We start from the raw sequence: 21,021 nt of genomic DNA, 5'->3' as shown, positions 1-21,021 counted from the left end.
GGAGCTTCCAAAACACGACACCAGACATAATTAAAAACGGGCTGCTGGGCTTTGCAGACAGGAAGCCACTGAACCTTGAACAAACTAAAACTCTTCAGACCCTCAACTTCCTCATCTGTAAAATGGGACATGTAATGATGTCTTTCAAAGAGACTATTGCAAGAATAAGATAAAACACAGAACATGACATGATGGCACTGAGATGTCGTCCCACTTCTCTGCCCAGACCCCTCTCGTTCCTGCTTCTACAGCATGAAGGCTATGCCTGGGTTACTCTGCCTCACAAGCATACACACACAGGTAAAGCACCACTCCCTGCCCTGGTAAAAGTCTGAGGAGCTCACTCAAAGTCTGCCCTCCTGGTGGGAAAGTGGCAGCTGGAAAAGCAGTGCAGATGACAGGTGGAATGGGTAGAGAAAAGGAGAGGTAGAGACAAAGAAAGAGGTAAGAGGGAAAAAACTGGGTTTATTTCTGTTAGATGTCACCAAAACAGACAAAAGGATGAGGTGCTGTTGCTACTGCTTCCCCTAACCAGACACCAGAGCAGGGGTTCTCACCAGGGGCCACTGTGGGAGGAAGAAAGGGGAAAGGGGGAGAGTGCTATGAGAAATCTAGTGGGTGGAGGCCAGGGATGTTGCTGAACATCCCACAATGCACAGGGCATCCCCCACCACAGAGAATGATCCAGTCCCAATTGTCAACAGTGCAGAGGGAGAGAGAAGCCCTGCTCCAGACCAAAGGGCTGTCCCCACTAGCCCTGGCACAGGTGAAGGGAACCAGATGCCTCTTTCTAGTCAAGTCTGAATTTGACCCTGATAAATGTACCACTTTCAGAAATTCAGTCCCCTGGATCAGTACAGGAAGGAAGGGAATGTGGAGTAAAAGGATTCCATCACCAAGTTGTGGGTAAAGAAGAGAGGATAGGGAAGTGAGGCTGGAAAAGATTTGAAAAGAGAAAAGGAGGAAAATATTAAGTCAGAGTTTACCAGATTATAAAATACAGGATGGCTGTGGAAAAGCAAATGCTCTTACTCTGAAACCAAAATGTGCTCCAGGTCATTGAGCAAACTCAGGTGATGACTGCTAGAACTGGAGTCCATGCTACCGTCCTCCTAATGAGGAATGGAAAAGGAAAGGCAGGTGAGATTAGGGAGAATGTGGGTGCCAGATGCAGACTGCTGCCTCCAGAGCTCTGAAGGGCAAGCTAGGGGAGAAGGAGGCTTTGTTTTAGGTTCTGGATGTGTATGGCTGAAACTAGACAATCCTGGAAGGGCAGGTTCCCAGCAACAAGCGCAGGGAAGAAAAGACTTGGCTGTTTCCAGCCTCAAACATTTAGAAGCTGCGAGTGCACAGTGAGGTCTAACAAAAACACACACACCTCCCCTTACTGTTTGGAATGAAAAGAGAGTCTATTTTGCAGTGCAAAAGGAGCTATTTTCCCAAAATATCTTGGTTAGTTAGGCCGAGAGGTTACAAGGATAATCCCTATTTTATAGGTGAAATCTCAGAGAGAATGAAGACATGTGAACCCCTATAACAAGTCAGACATACCATGTCTCACAGACACGATATAGTCCTTGGAAGATGAATGCTCTTTGTTTGACTGTAACAAAAATCAATGGGCTTCTACTGACAGCCTCAACCACTAACAGATAGAAAGTGTGAGAAAAGCCTGCTTCTTGATTCTCTTGGCTATACTACTGAATCAAGAGGGTAACTGAAGAGAAAGGAACAGCGATTCACAGTCATGAACCCTCTCTCTCCACAAAGGGAACCTGGGAGGACTGACTAAATAACCTCTACCTAGCCCTCTGATTGCCAGCTCATCACAGAAAATGTAAACTCCCTGAGAGAGAGCTACTCATAAGAAATATGGGTTATTTTCTTATCACCTACAACACACTTTTAGTTACAGATCTTTACTATCAGCACAATAAAATCTACCCAGCAAAGTCCTGAGAGCCAAGGGCAACTTACCATGTTTGGCACGTTGGTGACTGAAGCATTCTTGATGTCTGCAGGGAAGGGAGGCAAACTAGTGACCACATTCTGCTTGCTGGGTAACTGGGGGTTCACTCCAGGGGCTCCCATTGGCTGCCCTCCAGTTTGACTAAAGGGTTGTCCAAATGGACTTGTGTTACCAGTCATTCCCATCTGAAACAAAAAGAGGCAACATCAGGTATTGGGAAAATCACATATAAAAGAAAGAGTCTCAGGTATGCTCACTTTGACCCAGGGAAGCAAAAACTGTTATTTCCTATAAAAGCTTCATATCAATTACAAATTAAAGGCTTATTTTCAGGGTTCAAGTCAGAATTATGAACAGAGCAACTTGCTCAAACAGTGACACACTAAGGCAGAAGGCTAATAAAGCTGTTCTCAACAGCTACATCTGTCTCCTCCTCCTAAGAGCCAGCAATTTCCCATCCTTACCCTCAGCCATACTCATCACCCAATTCCCCCACCCCAACAGTGGCACTAAGGCATTAAGAAAATCATTTAGAGAACAAAACCTTCTAGAATCATTAATAAAGGGAAGCTCCTTCAGCTTAATTACTCTCTAAGTAAATAGTTTCTTTCAGGTATCCCCATCAGATTGAAGCTAAGTTTCTACTAGTTTAAAACATGCAGTAGAAACACTGACAAAGAAATGATATAATGTCTGGGATTTGCTTTAAAATAACCTAGTGAGGCCCTGGCTGGTTTGACCTAGTGGTTAGAGCCTCAGCCTGCAAACCAAAGGTCTCAGGTTCGATTCTTGGTCAAGGGCATGTACCTAGGTTGCAAGTTCCCTAGACCCAGTGGGGGTGTGTGGGAGGCAACCAATCAATGGTCTTTCACATAGATGTTTCTCTCCCAGCCCCTCACCCCCCCCCCCCTCCACCCTTTCTGGAAATCAATGGAAAAAATATCCTCGGGTGAGGATTAAAAAATAAAAATAAAAAAATAACCTAGTGAGGCAAGATGTACTGATAGGAAAGAAGCCTAGATAACAAACTAGCCATATGTTGGTAACTCCCAAATAGATAATAGGTACGCATTTGAGGAATTGTTATATTATCCTCTCTAATATTACATGAAATTTCCCATTATAAAATTAGTGAAAAAATATAAAATATATACTAGATAAAGGCAAAAACAGGAAGAAGGAACTCCCACCTATGCCTCTGTAAGGGCCTGTAACCAACACACGTCAGGAATCTCTTCCAGTCAACAGGATTCCCTCTGGACACCTCAGCCCCAACCTCCACAGGAGTGAATTTGGGAAACCTCAAATTGATATCCTGATGCTCACCCTCCTCTCCTCTGGAGAAACAGAAACCAATCATTAAAAGACTGGCTTTTCTCATTGCCTACCTGTGCTCTTTCTCAAAGTTGTAGCATTCCACCTGCTGTGTACTGCTCACTCTACTTTCCAGGTATCTTGGTGTGTTGGATGTTTGAAAACTGGGAGGAAGGGGTCCCCCAGGAAAGACCTCCTAGGTTAAGTTGTACTCATTCAAGAGATCTCGCTCCAGCCTGCTCTAGCCGTCACACTGGGTAACTTACATTCCCCTTCTATAAACTTAGATCCTCATTTGTAAGACCTGTGTCTTGAACAAGATGAATTGCATTATTTCTTGAAGCTCTAAAATTCTAGGTTGCAAACAAAGCAATGCTCCATACAACTAACCCTTTTCTGCTGAAATGTCCATATAAAAACACAAATAAAAACAATCTAGTGTAACAAAAATGTTCTCGTTCTGTGCATTTTCATATGTACAGGTGGTTTCCACATGTAGCTTTTTCAGCTGATATTTCTCACCTTTTTGAAAGTGAACATATTCTAGCAGCCATTTTTTGCTTTATTTGCTTTACTTGAGTAAACAGAAACAAATTTAAATTCCACTAAAACTCAAATTCAACTTGAATTAAAAAAAATTCTTCAAAAAGCCTAGTTAGGCTCAACTTTGAGTTCTGATGACTTAATCAAGGTAAGATGGCAGCTCAGTAAACTTTTAATATAAAGGGCATTTCTGATTTTCAACTAGGGTTTTGTTTTTAAATCCTCACCCGAGGATATTTTTCCACTGACTTCTTAGAGAGAGTGTAAGAGATAGGGAAAGACAGAGAGAAATATCTATGAGAGAGAAACACATCGATCGGTTGCCTCCAGCATGCACCCTCACCAGGGCCTAGGCCACAACCGAGGTACGTGCCCTTGACCAGAAATGAACCCAGGACCCTTTGGTCCGCAAGCGGATGCTCTATACACTGAGCAAAACCAGCTAGGGCTGATTTCCAACTAGGCTTTTGTAGTTATTATCCAAAACTCCGATCTGAAACAAGAATTTGTATTTTCAGAAAGAATTAGATACATTAAATAAATTCCACGTAACAATTACTTCTCAGAATTTTTTTTATCCCATAAAATCAAATTGCTGAAACACTTCTTAGAGGCCCAAGAATTTGGGGCTAAAAAAACATAATTATAATTTCTATTTCTTAAATTTTATTTAAAATATCTTTACTAGGACCACATATTCAGAAGACATATGCATCCATTCACCTCTCCTTGAATCCAATCCATTCTTGCAGTTAGCCAGTTCAGGTTGCCCCCACTATCTAAAAGTAGAGTTTGTATGAAACCTTTTGTAAACCAAATGCCGTAAAATGAAGAAGAAATTATCATTAATTTCTATATTAAAAAAAAAAAAGAGTGTTCCCAGACCCAAAAAATAACATACCAAATAATACATACAACCTAAAATAACCCTAACATTGCCCTGGCTGGTGTTGCTCAGTGGTTAAAGCGCTGGTCTGTATACTGAAGGGCTGCAGGTTCCATCCCTGGCCCAGGTGGTTGGGTGCATGCAGTAGGCTACCAATTGATGTGTCTCTCTCACATCTCTCTCTCCCTTTCCTCCTCCTTCCCCACCCCCACCCACCGCCCCTCTCTCCTCCTCCCTCCCTGCCCTTCCTTATACTCTCTAAAAATCAATGGCAAAATATCCTGAGGCAAGGATTAACAACAACAAATTTTAACCCTAACATATAGTAAAATCAGGAATCTATACTAATAAAAGGGTAATATGCTAATGAGACCGGGTCAACCGGACATCTTCCGGATGTCCGACTTCCTTTTGGACAAAGCCACGGTGGTGGGGGCTGAGGCAGAGGCGGTTAGGAGTGATCAGGCCAGCAGGGGAGGGCAGCTGGGGGTGATCAGGCCAGCAGGGGAGCGGTTAGGCGGCAATCAAGCCGGCAGGCAGAGGAGGTTAGGGGCGATCAAGCAGGCAGACAGGCGAGCAGTTAGGAGCCAGCGGTCCTGGATTATAAGAGGGATGTCCGACTGCCGGTTTAGGCTGCAGGGATCAAGCCTAAACCGGCAGTTGGAGATCCCCCGAGGGGTCCTGGATTGGAGAAGGTGCAGGCCGGGCTGAGGGACCTTCCCTTCACCCCAACCCCCCCATGCACGAATTTCGTGCACCGGGCCTCTAGTGATATGATAAAATACACACCACACTTTGCACCACCTACCAATCCAATTCAAGCAACAGGCTTTCCAATTTATCTATTACTGAACATCAACTGAGAGAGACCACTTTGTTACTAGCAGAACCAATAATAATTTAGGCAGCTTTCAAGATCCTTGCTCTCTGCACATGTGTAAATAATACGAATGGTAGACACAGGCAAGTTCAATGCACACACAATGTGATTATTTCACCACAATCAAAATGCTTAATTAGCCCTGGTTGGTGTGGCTCAGTTGGGTTGGGCATTGTCCCTTGCTGGTCAGGGCACATGCTTGGGTTTCAGACTCGATTCCCAGTAGGGGGGCACATAGACAGGAGGCATGTAAGAGGCAGCTGATCCATGTTTCATTCTTACATTGATGTTTCTATCTCTCCCTTCCTCTCTCTCTTAAAAAAAAAAAATCAATAAAAATATTTTTTTAAAATGCTTAATTACACCCAGTTTTACCCTAAACTTAACACCCTTGTGAGCTCTCTTAGGTTTTTTCTGATACCTTAGGATACATCTTGTTAATGGATGAACAACATCAAGAGAAAGCCCAGATGCTCACAAACATAGTTCAAAGCTACAGTGGCTTGATGCTGAGATGCTGAGTGTGGCTCCTGGGGAAGGAGCTCAGCTGGGCTACCTTCGGTGCGAGCACCTGGCTTATTGCAGAACAACTGCTGAATGCCATTTTCACTTTTCACCTTTTTTCGTAAAAGCAAAAATCCTCTTCAAATTTCTTTCAGTTAGTGAAAACAGGTACTAACGTAGGTTTTTGACAAAAGCAAAATGGCATAATGTGAACCAAAAGTGGGGGATACCTGGCCCTGGAGGATGGCTCAGTTAGTTGGAGCATCACCCTGTTCACCAAAAGGTGGAGGGTTCGATTCCCAGTTAGGGCATATACCTAGGTTGCAGGTTCAATCCCGTTCCTTCCTCTCTCTCTCTCTCTCTCAAATCAATAGATATCTTTGGGTGAGGATTTTTTAAAAAGTGGGGGTTACCTGTATTCTCTAAGCTCCTGCTGTGAGCCAAGCCTAGTTCTGTGCAGAGGCAATTTTCCTACTTGTCATGGAGCTCACTTCTTATAACCACCAATTGGACAAAGAAAATCCAAGTCACACTGGAAGTCGCTAGCATCAACGAACCAAAGTAGACGGCGGCTGAGGGAGGGGAAGGATAGACAATTTGTGCTTCTAGTCACCCCCTTCAGTGTAGAGAGGGAAATAAATAGCAAGAGACCAAAGAGCTTCCAAAGGGGTCCTGTGGGTCTCAAAGTTCACCCAACATGTTGCAAAAAACCTGTTTTTAAAACATTGCAAATATTTTTACAACATTCATATGATCACCTTGCCAGGTCGAAAATGGGGTGGGTGTGGGTCTGTCTGGTCTCTTGAATACAACTTGTCTGGTCAGCTTCTGGGGCAAAGCACTTTCTAACTGTCTGCACTGAAGTGTTTCAGGGTGTTTGGAACACTCTGATATATTTCATCAGGAATATTTTTCACTTTTTCTTTTTGGCCATTCAATAGCGAAGAAAACTATTTCAATGTGGTCTTGATCCTCATGGTGCAAGAACCAAGGTAAAATCAAAGTCAAAGTTTGTTACCTGCCATCGTTACCTGATGGCAGGTAACGAACGTCCAGCTAATAGGGACTGACTATACATTTAAAAAATTGAAAAATTTCCCCTCCCCAGCCTAGAACCAATACATTCTACAGACGAACCAAAACAAGTCAAGGCTACCTGCAGAAGGTCAGACTCTAACTAAGGTCAGGGCTCAGGTCTCTCAGTCCAGGGTCAATCCCAGTCTGTCTGTAACCGGTTAGAGCTAACAGGGAGGAGAACCAAAGGACAGTCCTCCAACAGACCACTGCTGCCCAGCTCCTAAGTAAGGTCCCCACCCTGAACCCTGGGTCCCAAACCATTTCCTGGCAGAGCCTGGTAGAACCAGAGGGTATTCTCTAGTCCTAGCCTGCAGAGTGGGTAAAAGCCATTAGCTTTTAGAGACTTCTAGATTTCTTAATTCCTGTTCTACATCTATTGTCCTTTGATCAGATTGAACATTCCCAAGTCTGGGCTAACACACATATTTTTAACATCAATACTCATAAGAAAATAGTCAAATCAAGACAAAAATATTTACTCTAATTTTCTGACAGTTATTTGATAACAATTTAGTAAATTTGGCTTTATTTTCAACTGAAGTTAACCAGGATTTGAGTATAGCTGCTTAAGAAACACCATGTAATCTTTTCAATAAAATTCATAAAGCAGAACAGCAGAAATAAGCAACTGTTAAGTTGATGGTAACATTTATATAAAATATGAACAAATTAAAACCTATGGAATATTTACATTGTCTTATTCAGCAGCAATCCATACATGTTAAAAATTTCCTTTTATTCCATTTTTCCCAGAGCCCTTATAAGCATTAATTCAAGTTCAATCTGAGAAAACAGGAAAAGTTAACTATATTAAGTACCTAAAAAGGCAAGCTTTCCTATAATGAAATCTAAATTAAAAAATGTCTTATAGGTCTATCACATTTTCCCATGAGAAAGCGTTCTTGTAACCAAGTATATCAATCAATCATTTCAAAAAGAGAATACTTTTTTTTTTAAGAGAGAGGAAGAGAAAGCATGAGAAACACTGCCCAGCCGCCTCCTGCATGTGCCCCAACAGGGGATCAAACCTGCAACCCGAGTATGAGACCTAACTGGGAATCAAACCCATCACTCCTTGGTGTACAGGATGACGCTCCAACCAACGGAGCTACACCAGTCCCTGTGTACAAAGAAAGAAAAAACTAGGTAAAAAGAAGAGGAAAAAAATATTGTGCCAGATCTGGAGGCCTACCTGCCTTCTCCCCCAAGGATGGGGACTCTAAAGTATGAAATCTGATGAGAAAACCTCTTTATTAGTTGGGGAAAAAAACTAAACAAGGCCTACAATAGCCTTTATTACCGAAGCAAAGATAGTACCTGGAGCAAATTCTAGCGATATTTGGTCCATCAATCAAGAACTGCTGAAGTCTGAGTTGTCTGGCAAGTAGGAGAGTGACAGCTATCCACAGAAAAGGGATAGACAATGCTTCTCTTTCTACTTTGGCAAAGGCATGTACTACAGATATGCTATGGAAAGTATAAAAAAACTACATGACTCAATGGCATTATCTGCCATAATAATACTTATAACAATCTATCCTGGATCTGTCTTAGACACAAAACCAGGATAAAACTTGCCTTCCTGGAATATACATCTCTGTGTCCTTGGGCCCCAGCACATAATGAGTGCTTAATTACTATCTGGAAAAGAAACCAAACAAAAAGAGACCATGTATCAGGCAGTACCTGGGAACAAAAACCCCTACACTGGCCCCAAGAACAGAGAAAAATCAAAGAACTGTGGGCCAGTTCTAAGGCAGGCACAAATGAGAGTCACTATTAGTTGGAGGGGAAATAGAAAAGTCAGGAATAACAGTTTCCTTTCTATCTTCTCAGCATCTGCCATAAAGATTTTAGCTACTAGTTGGAATGGACAGTCATGGAGTGGACAAGCATGCAAGTGAACAACCCATGATAAAAGGTTGAACATAATATGCCCTTGGAGTTGGTTTTACAGGATGATGATAGCTTTGTGTCCCACTGACAGCATATATGGGAGGTCCTCTGTGCTATCTATATCCATTGAGCTAGCAAATCCTTGGCTTTGGTTCAAGGTCCTAGCCAAACCCCAACCCAGAGCTTCCCAACTGGTGTACTAAAATACTGATTCATCAGCCTCAGTGATCACCTCTGACTGCAAACAGTCTCCTCTGTTGACCTCAGTCTGTGGGACAAATATTTTCATTTTCTACTTGTGTCATGATATGACAGCTATAAAAATAAGAAAACAAGCTCTGAGCTTCCAAAGAAAAGGAAGATTATCTCCACTAACCCATAGACTACTTCTACTACTCACCTAACTCACTTCATCAATTAAGGTAGTAAGCTTAGAAAAATATAACTGTCAACTTGCAAACATGAATGGAAAGTTGCTTGAATCATTTACAATGTACCTGTGCTACTGACTATAACACAGATATTGAAGAGTTTAGACCAAACTAAAAGGGTATAGAACGGGGGTGGGCAACCCCTGGCACGCGTGCCAAACATGGCACGCCAGTAACTTTTGCTGGCACGCAAAACCCTTTCTTATAATCTTCCATTTACAATTTTTTTCTTAATATCGACTTTTTTATTTTTCAGATAAATTCAGTGTAGGTGCATCTTAGATAAATAAATAACTTTACATGACAAGTTATCTTAAAGACCATAGACATGGATTGACGAGAGAGGGAAAGAGCAGTTTCTATGCCTCTGCCTTAACTCTCCCTGCCTTCCTAGATCCGACCAGTGTTTTGGTTTCATCCACATACGCTGTGAATCTTTGTTCTCAGTGATGAATTTTGTTAAGTCTCGTAATAGGAGTAGCCTGACGGATGAAAGTAGTAGCTCGTGCATATCTCTGAAGGTCACGAAATATAAACCTGATGTAAATCTCTGTCATCAGTGATGCAGCAGCAAAAGTCCCACTGATAATATCAAACGGAGTCATAACGTTTTCTGTCAGACTATCAGTGTACATGTATACATTAAAAAATAAATGTATTTTTCATCATCATATACTGTGTTTTTGTGGCTCGAATGAATTTTATTATTTCAAGGTTCTTCACATACGTACACCTTAAGAGATATCAAGTAGGCGTAACATGTTCTCAAAAAATTAGGGTTGGCATGCAAAAGAATTTTGAGTCAGAGATTTTGCTGGTTTTGGCACGCACTCACAAAAAGGTTGCCCACCCCTGGTATAGAACATATCATCAAAATGGAAATTTCTTCTGACTAGGAAAGTCAGAAGTAACAGTCTCCTTCCTATCTTCTTAACTCTGCCAGAGTAGGTTTCTACAATAGAAGCAAGCGAAGTATCCATTTTCTTGCTCCTTTGTAGCAAAAGGGGACAGAGAAATGCTTTCTTCCCAGTTAGGGCCACCATTATCCTTTCCCATTATCAGCAACCCAAACACCCCTAGGATGAGGTGTGGCCCAGGCACTGTCTGGGAAGTCCACGGTATATGTGTATGTGTGTGTGCAGGAGGGCACATTAGGTGGTTACACCTATACGAATTTTGTGTGATGTGCGCTTTTGAGAGATAAGGTCCATTATTACATTTTTAAAGGGGGTACTAAGATCTCCTAAAGATTAAGAAGACCTGCCCCTGGAGAAAGACACCCCCCTGCCCACCTCTCACAAGCTCTCCCCAGACTTCACACATCCCTGCCACAAACAGGCCTTTTCCAGTGGACAGTCTCCCATCCACAGACATCAACCACTCAATTAAACAACTACCCTTATAAATGAACTCTTCCCAATATTATCTCCAAATGTCTCTTGAAATGCACACTCACCAAAAGGATCAGATCATAACCATTTATAAACTAAAAGCCTGATGCGGACACACTGTGTGACCAGAGGAGAATATCTGGAACAGGATGATAAAGAGAGGATGTATAGGACCGGAGGAGGCCAGTCAGAAACACGATTCCACTTAACGGTTTTACTTAAGAGTTGGTCGAGCCTTCAGAAATGTTTTAAGAGGCAACAAATGTTGAGTTTGATGTGGTTTCAATGAGACCATTACACACATTGGGGTTGTTTTTTTTTTAAAGCTGAATTCTTCAGTTTTCCTCATACCTTGATAGACACTTAAAACCACACCACACAGCAGAGTGATCAAAGGAAGTACTGTATGGGGGGTGGGATGCTGGTCAAAAAACATACAGAAAGCAAACAAAATATGACCTTCAGCAATTGCAGAGACAATTGGATAGGACAGAATTTTCAGCTGTAAGGGCCTCAAAGAGTATCTGGTTAAAACATATTACTTCTCAGGCCCTGGCCGGGTAGCTCAGTTGGTTATTAGAGTGTTGTCCTGATACAACAAGGCTGCAGGTTCCTGATACACCAGGGTTGTGGGTTTGATTTCTGGTCAGAGCACATACAAGAATCAACCAATGAATGCATGGATGGGTGGAACAGGTCTGTCTGTCAGTCTCCCCTGACCCCTCTTTTTTTAAAAAAATATATTTTATTGATTTTTTACAGAGAGGAAGGGAGAGGGACAGAGAGACAGAAACATCAATGAGAGAGAAACACTGATCAGCCGCCTCCTGCACATCTCCCACTGGGGATGTGCCCGCAACCAAGGTACATGCCCTTGACCGGAATCGAACCCGGGACCCTTGAGTCTGCAGGCCGACGCTCCATCCACTGAGCCAAACCAGTCAGGCTGACCCCTCTTTTTAAAATCAACCAATCAATAAATAAAAAGTATGAAAACAACAACAACAAATCCATATCACTTTATGGATGAGGAAAGGGTGGTCCAGAAAGCTTAGGAACATAACAAAATCAGTTGGAAAAACTCAATATGAAGCTCTCCCTTCCCCAGTCCAGAGTCCTTGATCCCTGCCACAAGGCTTGAAGCAGAACTGTGATTCCTTCAGACACATCCATACTTGCACACCCATGGCACTTGATACCACTGCACAGAGACAGGCTCAGTCCACAAAGATCAAGTATTAATGCCTGTTTTTGAAAAACAAAACAACAACAAAAGTTTTACTGGAACACGGACACAATAAGCTTTCATCCAGAGAGACAATTAAGTGCTATATTTAAATGTGTATACTCTAGGGATCTTCACCTGGTCCGAGGGTAGCTCTGCCACTTGCTAAATGTGTGACTTTGGAGCAATTTACTTTAACCTCTCAATGCCTTCATTTTATCACCTGTAAATTGGAGATAACAGCACTTCTTCTGAGGGTTGTGTGAGGATTAAACTTCAAGTAAAGCACCAAGACGAGCTAACTGACATACAGTAAGTGCTATAGGAGTTAGCTAGTATGTTGGCTTTGGGAAGAATCACTTTATATTAAATATATTTCTTTCAAAAGCATGATTAGGGTAGCCCTGGCCAGTGTGACTCACTTTTAGAGCATCGGCCTGTGGACCACCAAAGGGTCGCAAGTTTGATTCCTGGTCAAGGGCACATATCTGGGTTGTAGGTTCAATCCCCGGTCCCGGTCAGGTTGGGTGCAGGAGGCAAACTAACTGATGTGTCACTCTCACATCGATGCTTCTCTCTCTCCCTCTCCCTTTCCCTCCCCCCCGCCCCATCTCCCCAAACCTAATCCCTCCCTTCCACTCTAAAAATCAATGGAAAAAATTTCCTCTGGTAAGGATTAACAGCAACAAAAAATGCATAGGGTATTAATAAAATAAATGAACATTTCCAGAGGCCATGTGATGGTGGGGAGTGGTTCAAACAGGTAGGATCAGAGGGAGAGGCCATCTGGAATTACTGGCATTTGACATATTCAGAGGAACATGAAATGAATTTATAACGAAACAATCTTGTGCACTTACTAGCTGTAAAAATACTTTTAACAGATAATTATTTTCTAGATCATAAACATTTTCAACTATTTCACTCTACATTGTTTTCCAGCTTTAAAAACACTCACAATGTTCATTTTAAACAAAATATACTATAAACAATAACAATATATAATCAAAATACGCTAGCCTAATCTTCCTGGGTTGAAATTTAAATAAAAACATAGAGGAATCAAACAAGAAAGAACAGTCCCACAAAAAGAAATTGATATAACTCCCACTTGTAAGTAGGCCATGACATAGCAACAAATGTTCCATTTGAGATGTGGCTTCGAACTAACTCAACAAGCTTATTAACTTGATGTCTTTAGCATCTTTCTTCACACATTGGTATACATGTAAAACCACAAATTCATATAAGAGGTGTAAAAACAACACAATTTAGTACACCAAGAGCAAAATTTGCCAAATAAAGAGCCAGAAGTATTAATTCTTTTCAATGACATAAAGAACCAGAACTAACCCAGAGTATGGCCATATCATTCATAAAGCCAAAAGCATTTTCTCTTGGCAACCTACCACTGTTGGGAAAAAGCCAAGAAAAGCAGTTTTCATGGAAAGACACATGGCTGTATTCAGTTGTCTGCTATCACCCGCTTGCTCTTGGAATCTTTCCAGTACCTCAACTTGGCAAATAAAGAGTAAGTAGAAATATACAACAGACTGCAATGCCAAAGACATTGCCTGGCCACCAGAGTCACCTGGAATAAGAGAACTGGGCTGAAGATCCCAGGCACATGAGTACACCATCTTTCACTGAACTCAACTCTTACAATGATGCCAATTCTGAAAGAGTTCAGGAAAAATACACAGCCCCAAAGTCTGAACATTTACCTTAGCCTGATAAATCACAACTGGGAGATAGGTAAAAATACTCAGCAACTCTCATGGAATTTCACTTAAATGATGTATGACCAGAATATGACTTAGAAAATAGGATGGGAACTCCTAAAGGGAAGGTGACAGGACAGGGGATCACTGTCGGGCTTCATTTGTATTCACCCAATTGCTCTAGAAACTTCCAGCAACAAAACTGGTTCCCTAACACTGTTGGCAAACTTCAGCAGTCACAACAGTTAGACACACCAGCTCCCCAGGGTACAGTCTGCATTAATCCACAAGCAAAAGCAAAAAGTCGGTAGGGAAAATGTTTATAATCCTGGTTCTGCTGCTAATCAGATGTGTGGCTGGGACAAATCTCTTGCCTTTTCTAAGTTGTAGTTCTCCTCAGCTGTAAAACATGAAGTACTTAGATGACCACTAGGTCAGTGGTCGGCAAACCGTGGCTCGCGAGCCACATACGGCTCTTTGGCCCCTTGAGTGTGGCTCTCCCACAAAATACCATATGCGGGCGCGCATGTACAGTGCGATTGAAACTTCGTGGCCCATGCGCAGAAGTCGGTTTTCGGCCTGGGCTAGTCTATTTTGAAGAAGTGGCGTTAGAAGAAGTGGGGGGTGTCGGTCGGTCGGGCGATGGGAGACGCAGCGCGGGGGAGGCGCTCGCGATTTTTTTAAAAAATTCTTTATTAGTTAAGGTATTACAAATGTGTCCTTATCCCCCCCGTTAGACGCCCCCCCCACTCATGTTCTCATCCCCCTGTTGTCCATGTCCATTGGTTTGGCTTATATGCATGCATACAAGTTCTTTGGTTGATTCATGCACGAGTTGAGTGAGCCAGTCAGTCAGCAGTCTCACTGTGCAGTGGTTAGTGCTAGTCGCGTCCACAAATCGTGCGCAGGTGACAAAAGTAAAGTTTATTAAGTTAATTTTAGGGAATGGAGTGAAAGAAGATGTAGTGTCGAGGATTGAGAAAGGTTATGTTGAGATGGTTTGGACATATAGAGAGGATGAACGAAAGGAGATAGACGAAACAAGTATACAAGACGAGTGTAGATGGGAGAGTTGGAAGGGGTCGACCTCAGCGAACATACCTCAATCAGATTGAGGATAAATCACAACTGGGAGATAGGCCAGCTTAGGAGTACCCTAATTAAGTTAATAACAATGTACCTACCTATATAGTTTAAGTTTAAAAAATTTGGCTCTCAAAAGAAATTTCAATCGTTGTACTGTTGATATTTGGCTCTGTTGACTAATGAGTTTGACGACCACTGCACTAGGTGATCTTTAAATTTCCTTCTAATCCTAAAATCCGATAAACAATCAGTGCTTGAATCGCATGAGGTCTATACTCCCGGAAGGTCCAGCTATTTGCAGTGAGTAACAACTGAGGACTCAGAATATGCTCAAGCCAAGAGAGCCAGCCTCTGGAACTGGAGGACCTCACCGTGGCAATGCTCCCTCTGGGGAGCTGTGGGGTGGCTAGGGGCCTGTCAAGAAGACTGAGGATTTTGGAGGGTACTCCAAAATGCACAGGACGCAGGCTTTCTACAGCTTTGCATCCTCCACACCATTTCCCAGAGTATTTACATATATTACCACGAAGCCAAGGCAAAGTAATTCAAAGTGATGGTGATAAAACTTAAATTGATTACTTCTCCTAATTCTTCCAAGTCTTAATATCGTTTTAGGTAGAAAAGCAGCCTGTTTAGGATTGAGTACTCCTTTCTTTTTTTTAATATATTTTTTAAAAATATGTATATTTTTATTGATTTCAGAGAGGAAGAGGGAGAGAGATAGAAATATCAATGTTGAAAGAGTCATTGATCAGCTGCCTCCTGCACACCCCCCACTGGGGATTGAGCCCACAACCCGGGCATGTGCCCTTGACCAGAATCGAACCTGGGACCCTTTAGTCCACAGGCCAACGCTCTGAGCCAAACCAGCTAGGGCAATTGAGTACTCCTTTCAAGCGATGCAAAGCCAAGGCAAGCCACAGTGGCCATGGAGAAAGAAGAGAAAAGAGGAAAAGATGATAAAAGAATAGGATGAAAGGGAAAGAGAAATATATAAAGATGAATTTTAATTTACACTGCAGATCAGCTATAGCACAATGGAACAGAGATCTGAACTTTAAAAAGAAGTCACTCAATGAACTTAAGTCTTTACTCCAAACCCTCTGCAGGGAGAGCTTGCCTGTTCCTTCTTCATGGATTTACTATGCACTAGAAAAGTGATGAAACAGAGGCGGCAATGGAGGAACAAGGTAGTAACGTCCATACAGGTATTGCAGGAATTCAGGGGAAGGAGAGGTAAAGATGGGACTGAACATACAAAAAAGGCTTGATGAGAGTCCACAATTATTTCTAGTGAAATTGAAAGGAGAAAGCTGACATTTCAGAGAATTGTGTTTCTCCTCTACAAAGGCACAGGAAAACTGAACCAGTTCTTAAAACAGGCTGTCAGCTTTACTGCTAGGGCAGGAAGACTGGTACATGGTAGGTGTGAGAATACAAATTCAGGGTTTCCTACGGTCTCCTCCTAGCCAACCTCTTGGGCCTTGAGAGTACCGAAGGGAATCAAGTAAGGTCCCGCACACCTTATTAAATGCCATAAATCACAAACTATAAAACGTACCCAAAGACATATCAGTGTTTTCAACACATGAACTCTATTTCTAACCAAAAACTGAGTTGTATAAAGTCCTACCAAATATACTTGGTGCAGTATTGTTATCCCTACTGGTGAGAAGATGGAACATAGATAAGACTTTGTGAACACTCAAAGCTACCTCAACATTCTATATATTCTGCAGCTCATTCCTAAAGATCAAGCTGTAAGCACCTGGAAAAGGAAAGTATGACATCGATATAAGGCAGTGGTGGTGATACTGAAACAGTTCTTTTACTATGAAAGTCATTCATTACTAAGAAGGGAAAAATGTTCCTTGTACATTTTTTAAAAAAGGATACAAAAGGTTCCCTCCCTCCCTCTCTTTCCCTCTCTCTCTCCCCCCCCCCCTATTTCCACACACAGAAAGGAAGAGCACCACTGAAATATTTAATAGAGTTATCATTCTCCGGTGATTTAATTTTTTAAGTATTTTCTACATTATTCAAATTCTCTACACAATGCATTATTTTATCATAAGGAGGAAAAGTTATTTTTTAAAGTCATTCTCTATTCAAACATTCTGACTGGCTTTAATGACAATATGACCCACTGGCTGCACAGCTGTATTTAAAATACTAATTTAAGCTGTCAGTGAATAAAACTAGGTAGATCAAACTGATTATGAGTATTAGAGATTGCTCCTGGGTGGTAATTTAAAATCAAATTCACCCTGGTTATAACATGGCTATAAGTTGTCACATTTTTGCTCTAATGCATTATATATGTGATCAGGGAAAAAAAATGAATGAGGCTCAGCCACTCAGACATCTACCACCACTATTTTCGAAGTAGGCTGAAAGGAGGGAAACATGAAGTAAACATAGTCAATTGCCAATCGGGTTACAAAAAGGTGTTCGTTTCTCCAACAGCTTATGTTTATTGACTTGGAAATTGCATGCCTGACTCTTGATACAATAAAGACTCCCTGTACTCTGGCTCACAGTTCAGGCAGTGAGGGATACCATTTCACCTGAATCTACCTGGTACCTAAGCTTTTGAGAGCAAGAGGCAAGAGGCAAGAGATCGGATCATGGGAGTTACCATAATGTGTTTAGCTTCCAGATAACGAGGTGCATTTATAACTGGAAAGTACCTATGCAAGGACAGACCTTTCCCAGCAAGGAGATGCTCCAGCAGCTCTCACATTTGCCCAACTCTCACTAAAGCCTACCTGCAAGCTAGCTTTCTCTCAGTTCTGAGCAATGATGTCCTCATCTAAGGGATAGTGGAAGCGGAAAAGGCTGTGAAAATATGTACACTATCAACCATGAGGATAATCCTATGTAATAATCCTATATAATAAAGAGGTAATATGCAAATTAACCTTCACGCCCTCATAAAGATGGCTGCCTATGACCAGGCTGGCAGGGGGGGTTAGTGAGGGATGACCAAACGACTGAACAGCAGGCTGCGTGGGGCGACCAGGCCAGCGAGGGGGGGTTGTGAGGGGCAACCAGGCCGGCAGGAGGTCAGTTAGGGGCGACCAGGCTGGCAGAGGGGGGCAGTGGGGGTGACCACGCTGGCAGGGAGGCAGTGCGGGGCAACTAGGCTGGTGGGGGTGGGGCAGTTGGGGGCATCCAGGCTGGCAAAGGGTGGGGGGGGGGGCAGTTAGGGGCGATCAGGCGACACGCAGAGGCAGTGAGGGGTGATCAAGCTGGCAGGGGGGGGGGGAGGGGCAGTTAGGGGCGACCAGGCAGGCAGGCAGGTGAGCGATCAGGAGCCAGCAGTCCCGGATTGTGAGAGGGATGTCCGACTGCCAGTTTAGGCCTGATTGCACAGGGATTGGGCCTAAACCGGCAGTCAAACATCCCCCAAGGGGTCCCAGATTGAAGAAGTGCAGGCTGGGCTGAGGGACGCCCCCCCCTCCAGTGCACGAATTTCATGCACCAGGCCTCTAGTGTTTATTAAGTATCTTCCAGGAGGGAGATACTAAGGGGTGGTGGAGGTGCATTGCACGCAGGACCACATCCTCCCAAGTTCAAGGTAAGAGACACATGCTACAAGGACAGGATGTGTGCTGTCAGCAGGTGGCACTGATACCAACTGCTAAATGTAGTCTGAAAAGGGAGACAGGGGTCCTGGCCCAGAGGGCAAACAAATGGCTCAAGAGGTTAAACCTCAACTGGGCCCTGAAGGGCAGGTTAAAAACTAACTAATATGCACCGTGGTGGCTACTGTTCTGCATCCTCTCCATGAATGAGAATACAGTAAGACACCTCAGGAAGGGGCCTGAATATTCACTAGGCCCAAAAAAGTTATTCTTGCAGGATTTTTTTTGTTTTTGTTGTTGTTGTTAATCCTCACCTGAGGATATTTTTTCCATTGCTCTTCAGAGAGGAGGGGAAAGAAGGAAGGGAGAGAACGAAACATCGATGTGCAACCAGTTGCCTCTAGTACACTCACCAACTGGGAGCAGGGAGCAAATCTGCAACTCAGGTGTGTGCCCTTGACTGGGAATCAAACTAGAGATCCTTCGGTGCGCAGGCCAACACTCTAAACCATGGAGCTACACTGGCCTATTCTTGCAGTTTTAAAGTCTATCTCTACTCAAATATCCACAACAATAGGACTTGATGGCCAGACATCTGGCTGGGAGTTAACTGATAACTCTAAGGTATTAATTAAAATGAACATCGAGAATGGAGAGAGCAAAATAAGCTGATTAATACTGCTGATCACTCATAAAAAGTAAGCACTGTCTCAGAAGAGCATCACTCACAACATCAACAGACAAGAAAGCAAGCTTCTATGATCTCTCCAATCAGTTCCTGACAGATTTGATCTGAGAGTCACAGCCTGCAGTCTTCTGGCTGCTCCCACCACTGTACACCTTTCTTTAATGAACCTACATGCAGCAGCAGCAGCACACCTACACGCAGCCACACCCTGACAACTATGAGAGTACAACCTGCCAAGCAGCCCAGCACCTCCTACTTGACAGTAAATCTCCAAGTAAAACGTGCAAGGTTTTCAAGGAAGAAAACATGCTCTATACCAGCCGTGGGCAAACTACGGCCCCCGGGCCGGATCCGCCCATTTGAAATGAATAAAACTAAAAAAAAAAAAAGACCATACCCTTTTATGTAATGATGTTTACTTTGAATTTATATTAGTTCACACAAACACTCCATCCATGCTTTTGTTCCGGCCCTCTGGTCCAGTTTAAGAACCCACTGTGGCCCTCGAGTCAAAAAGTTTGCCCACCCCTGCTCTATACTCTCCCCTTGGTCTATCCCTTATCTTTATGCCCCAGTGCCCCCACCCCGCCCCCACTCCCTATCAGTATGGCTGCTCACCACTGAGATCATACACCCCTGAAAGCCTGCGCACAGGGCTGCTTGGACTTCCTGTATCTCACTGAAATGGAATAGCACATAGGAAAACACTTTGAAAACCACAAAGCTCTGTGCAATCTTGAAGTGGCTTTGAGATCTCTTTCCAAAAATAGAGCATAGAAAACTTCTACCATCAGACAGGAGTCTCTAAAGTAAAAGATTTTGCCGTAGCTGGTTTGGCTCAGTGGAGAGAGTGCCAGCCTGTGGACTGAAGGGTCCAGGGTTCGATTCTGGTCAAGGGCACATGCCCAGGTTGCGGGCTCAATCCCCACTGGGGGGTGTGCAGGAGGCAGCCGATCAATGATTCTCTCTCATCATTGATGTTTCTCTCTCTCTCTCCCCTCTCTAAAAATATATTAAAAATAAATAAAGTGAAATTTTATACAATACTGAAAAAAGACAGGAATGCATCCCAACTTTTAACAATTTACTAAGAAGATATTTGAAGCTGGCACATGCCCAGGTTGTGGGCTCCATCCCCAATGTAAGGCGTACTGGAGGCAGCTATCAGTGATTCGCTCTCATCACTGACTAGAGACCCGGTGAAAATTCGTGCATGAGTAGGGTCCCTAGGCCTGGCCAACGATCAGGGTCAATCTGTGGGGCAACTGGCAGGGCCTGCTTGCCGGCCCTGCCCCCACCACCTTCCTTTGCGGGGTGACCAGCGGGGCGATGGGGGGGCCCCTGCTGGCACCCACCTTGGCTGGCCTGTGGCCTGCGGACTGGGAGCAGCTCTTGCGTTGAGCATCTGCCCCCTGGTGGTCAGTGCACATCATAGCAATCAGTCATTCCACCTGTTCCACTGCTCGGTAAATTTGCCTATTAGGCTTTTATTATATACCACTAGAGGCCTGGTGCACAAAAATTTGTGCACCCAGGGGGGGGTCCCTCAGCCTGGACTGTGCCCTCTCGCAGTCTAGCACCCCTCTGGGGAAGACCACCTGCTGGCTTAGGCCCGCTCCCCGGAGTATTGGGCCTAAGCTGGCAGTCAGACATCCCTCTGTCACTCTGGGACTCTTGGGTGATGCTCACTTCCCATAAGAGATATTCCTAAACAGCCGCCGGACGCCGTAGGGGCTGAGGAGGAAGCATGACTGCTTCTACCTTCACCCCTGTCCTGGCAAACATCTAGTGCGTTTGTGACTAATAACATCTATCGTTGGTGG

At 43.4% G+C, this 21,021-nt stretch overlaps 1 protein-coding gene across 8 annotated transcripts in view; it reads right to left on the bottom strand.

The window, feature by feature from the left end:
* The window catches only part of CREBBP (CREB binding protein), a 152,566-nt gene that overhangs the window by 84,822 nt on the left and 46,723 nt on the right, over nucleotides 1–21,021 (bottom strand). For 7 of the 8 annotated variants that reach the window (XM_023755257.1, XM_014457303.2, XM_014457298.2 and 4 more), the window contains exon 3: nucleotides 1,978–2,154. The exons of the other annotated variant lie outside the window; for it this stretch is intronic. In XM_023755257.1, the coding sequence (XP_023611025.1) occupies nucleotides 1,978–2,154 (177 nt within the window). The remainder of the gene's footprint in view (nucleotides 1–1,977; nucleotides 2,155–21,021) is intronic. 8 annotated transcript variants of the gene reach the window in all.

This window comes from Myotis lucifugus, unplaced genomic scaffold (assembly GCF_000147115.1).
Source record: "Myotis lucifugus unplaced genomic scaffold, Myoluc2.0 scaffold_72, whole genome shotgun sequence".
NCBI classification, from domain to species: domain Eukaryota; kingdom Metazoa; phylum Chordata; class Mammalia; order Chiroptera; family Vespertilionidae; genus Myotis; species Myotis lucifugus.
This window is presented reverse-complemented; position numbering and strand designations above follow the sequence as displayed.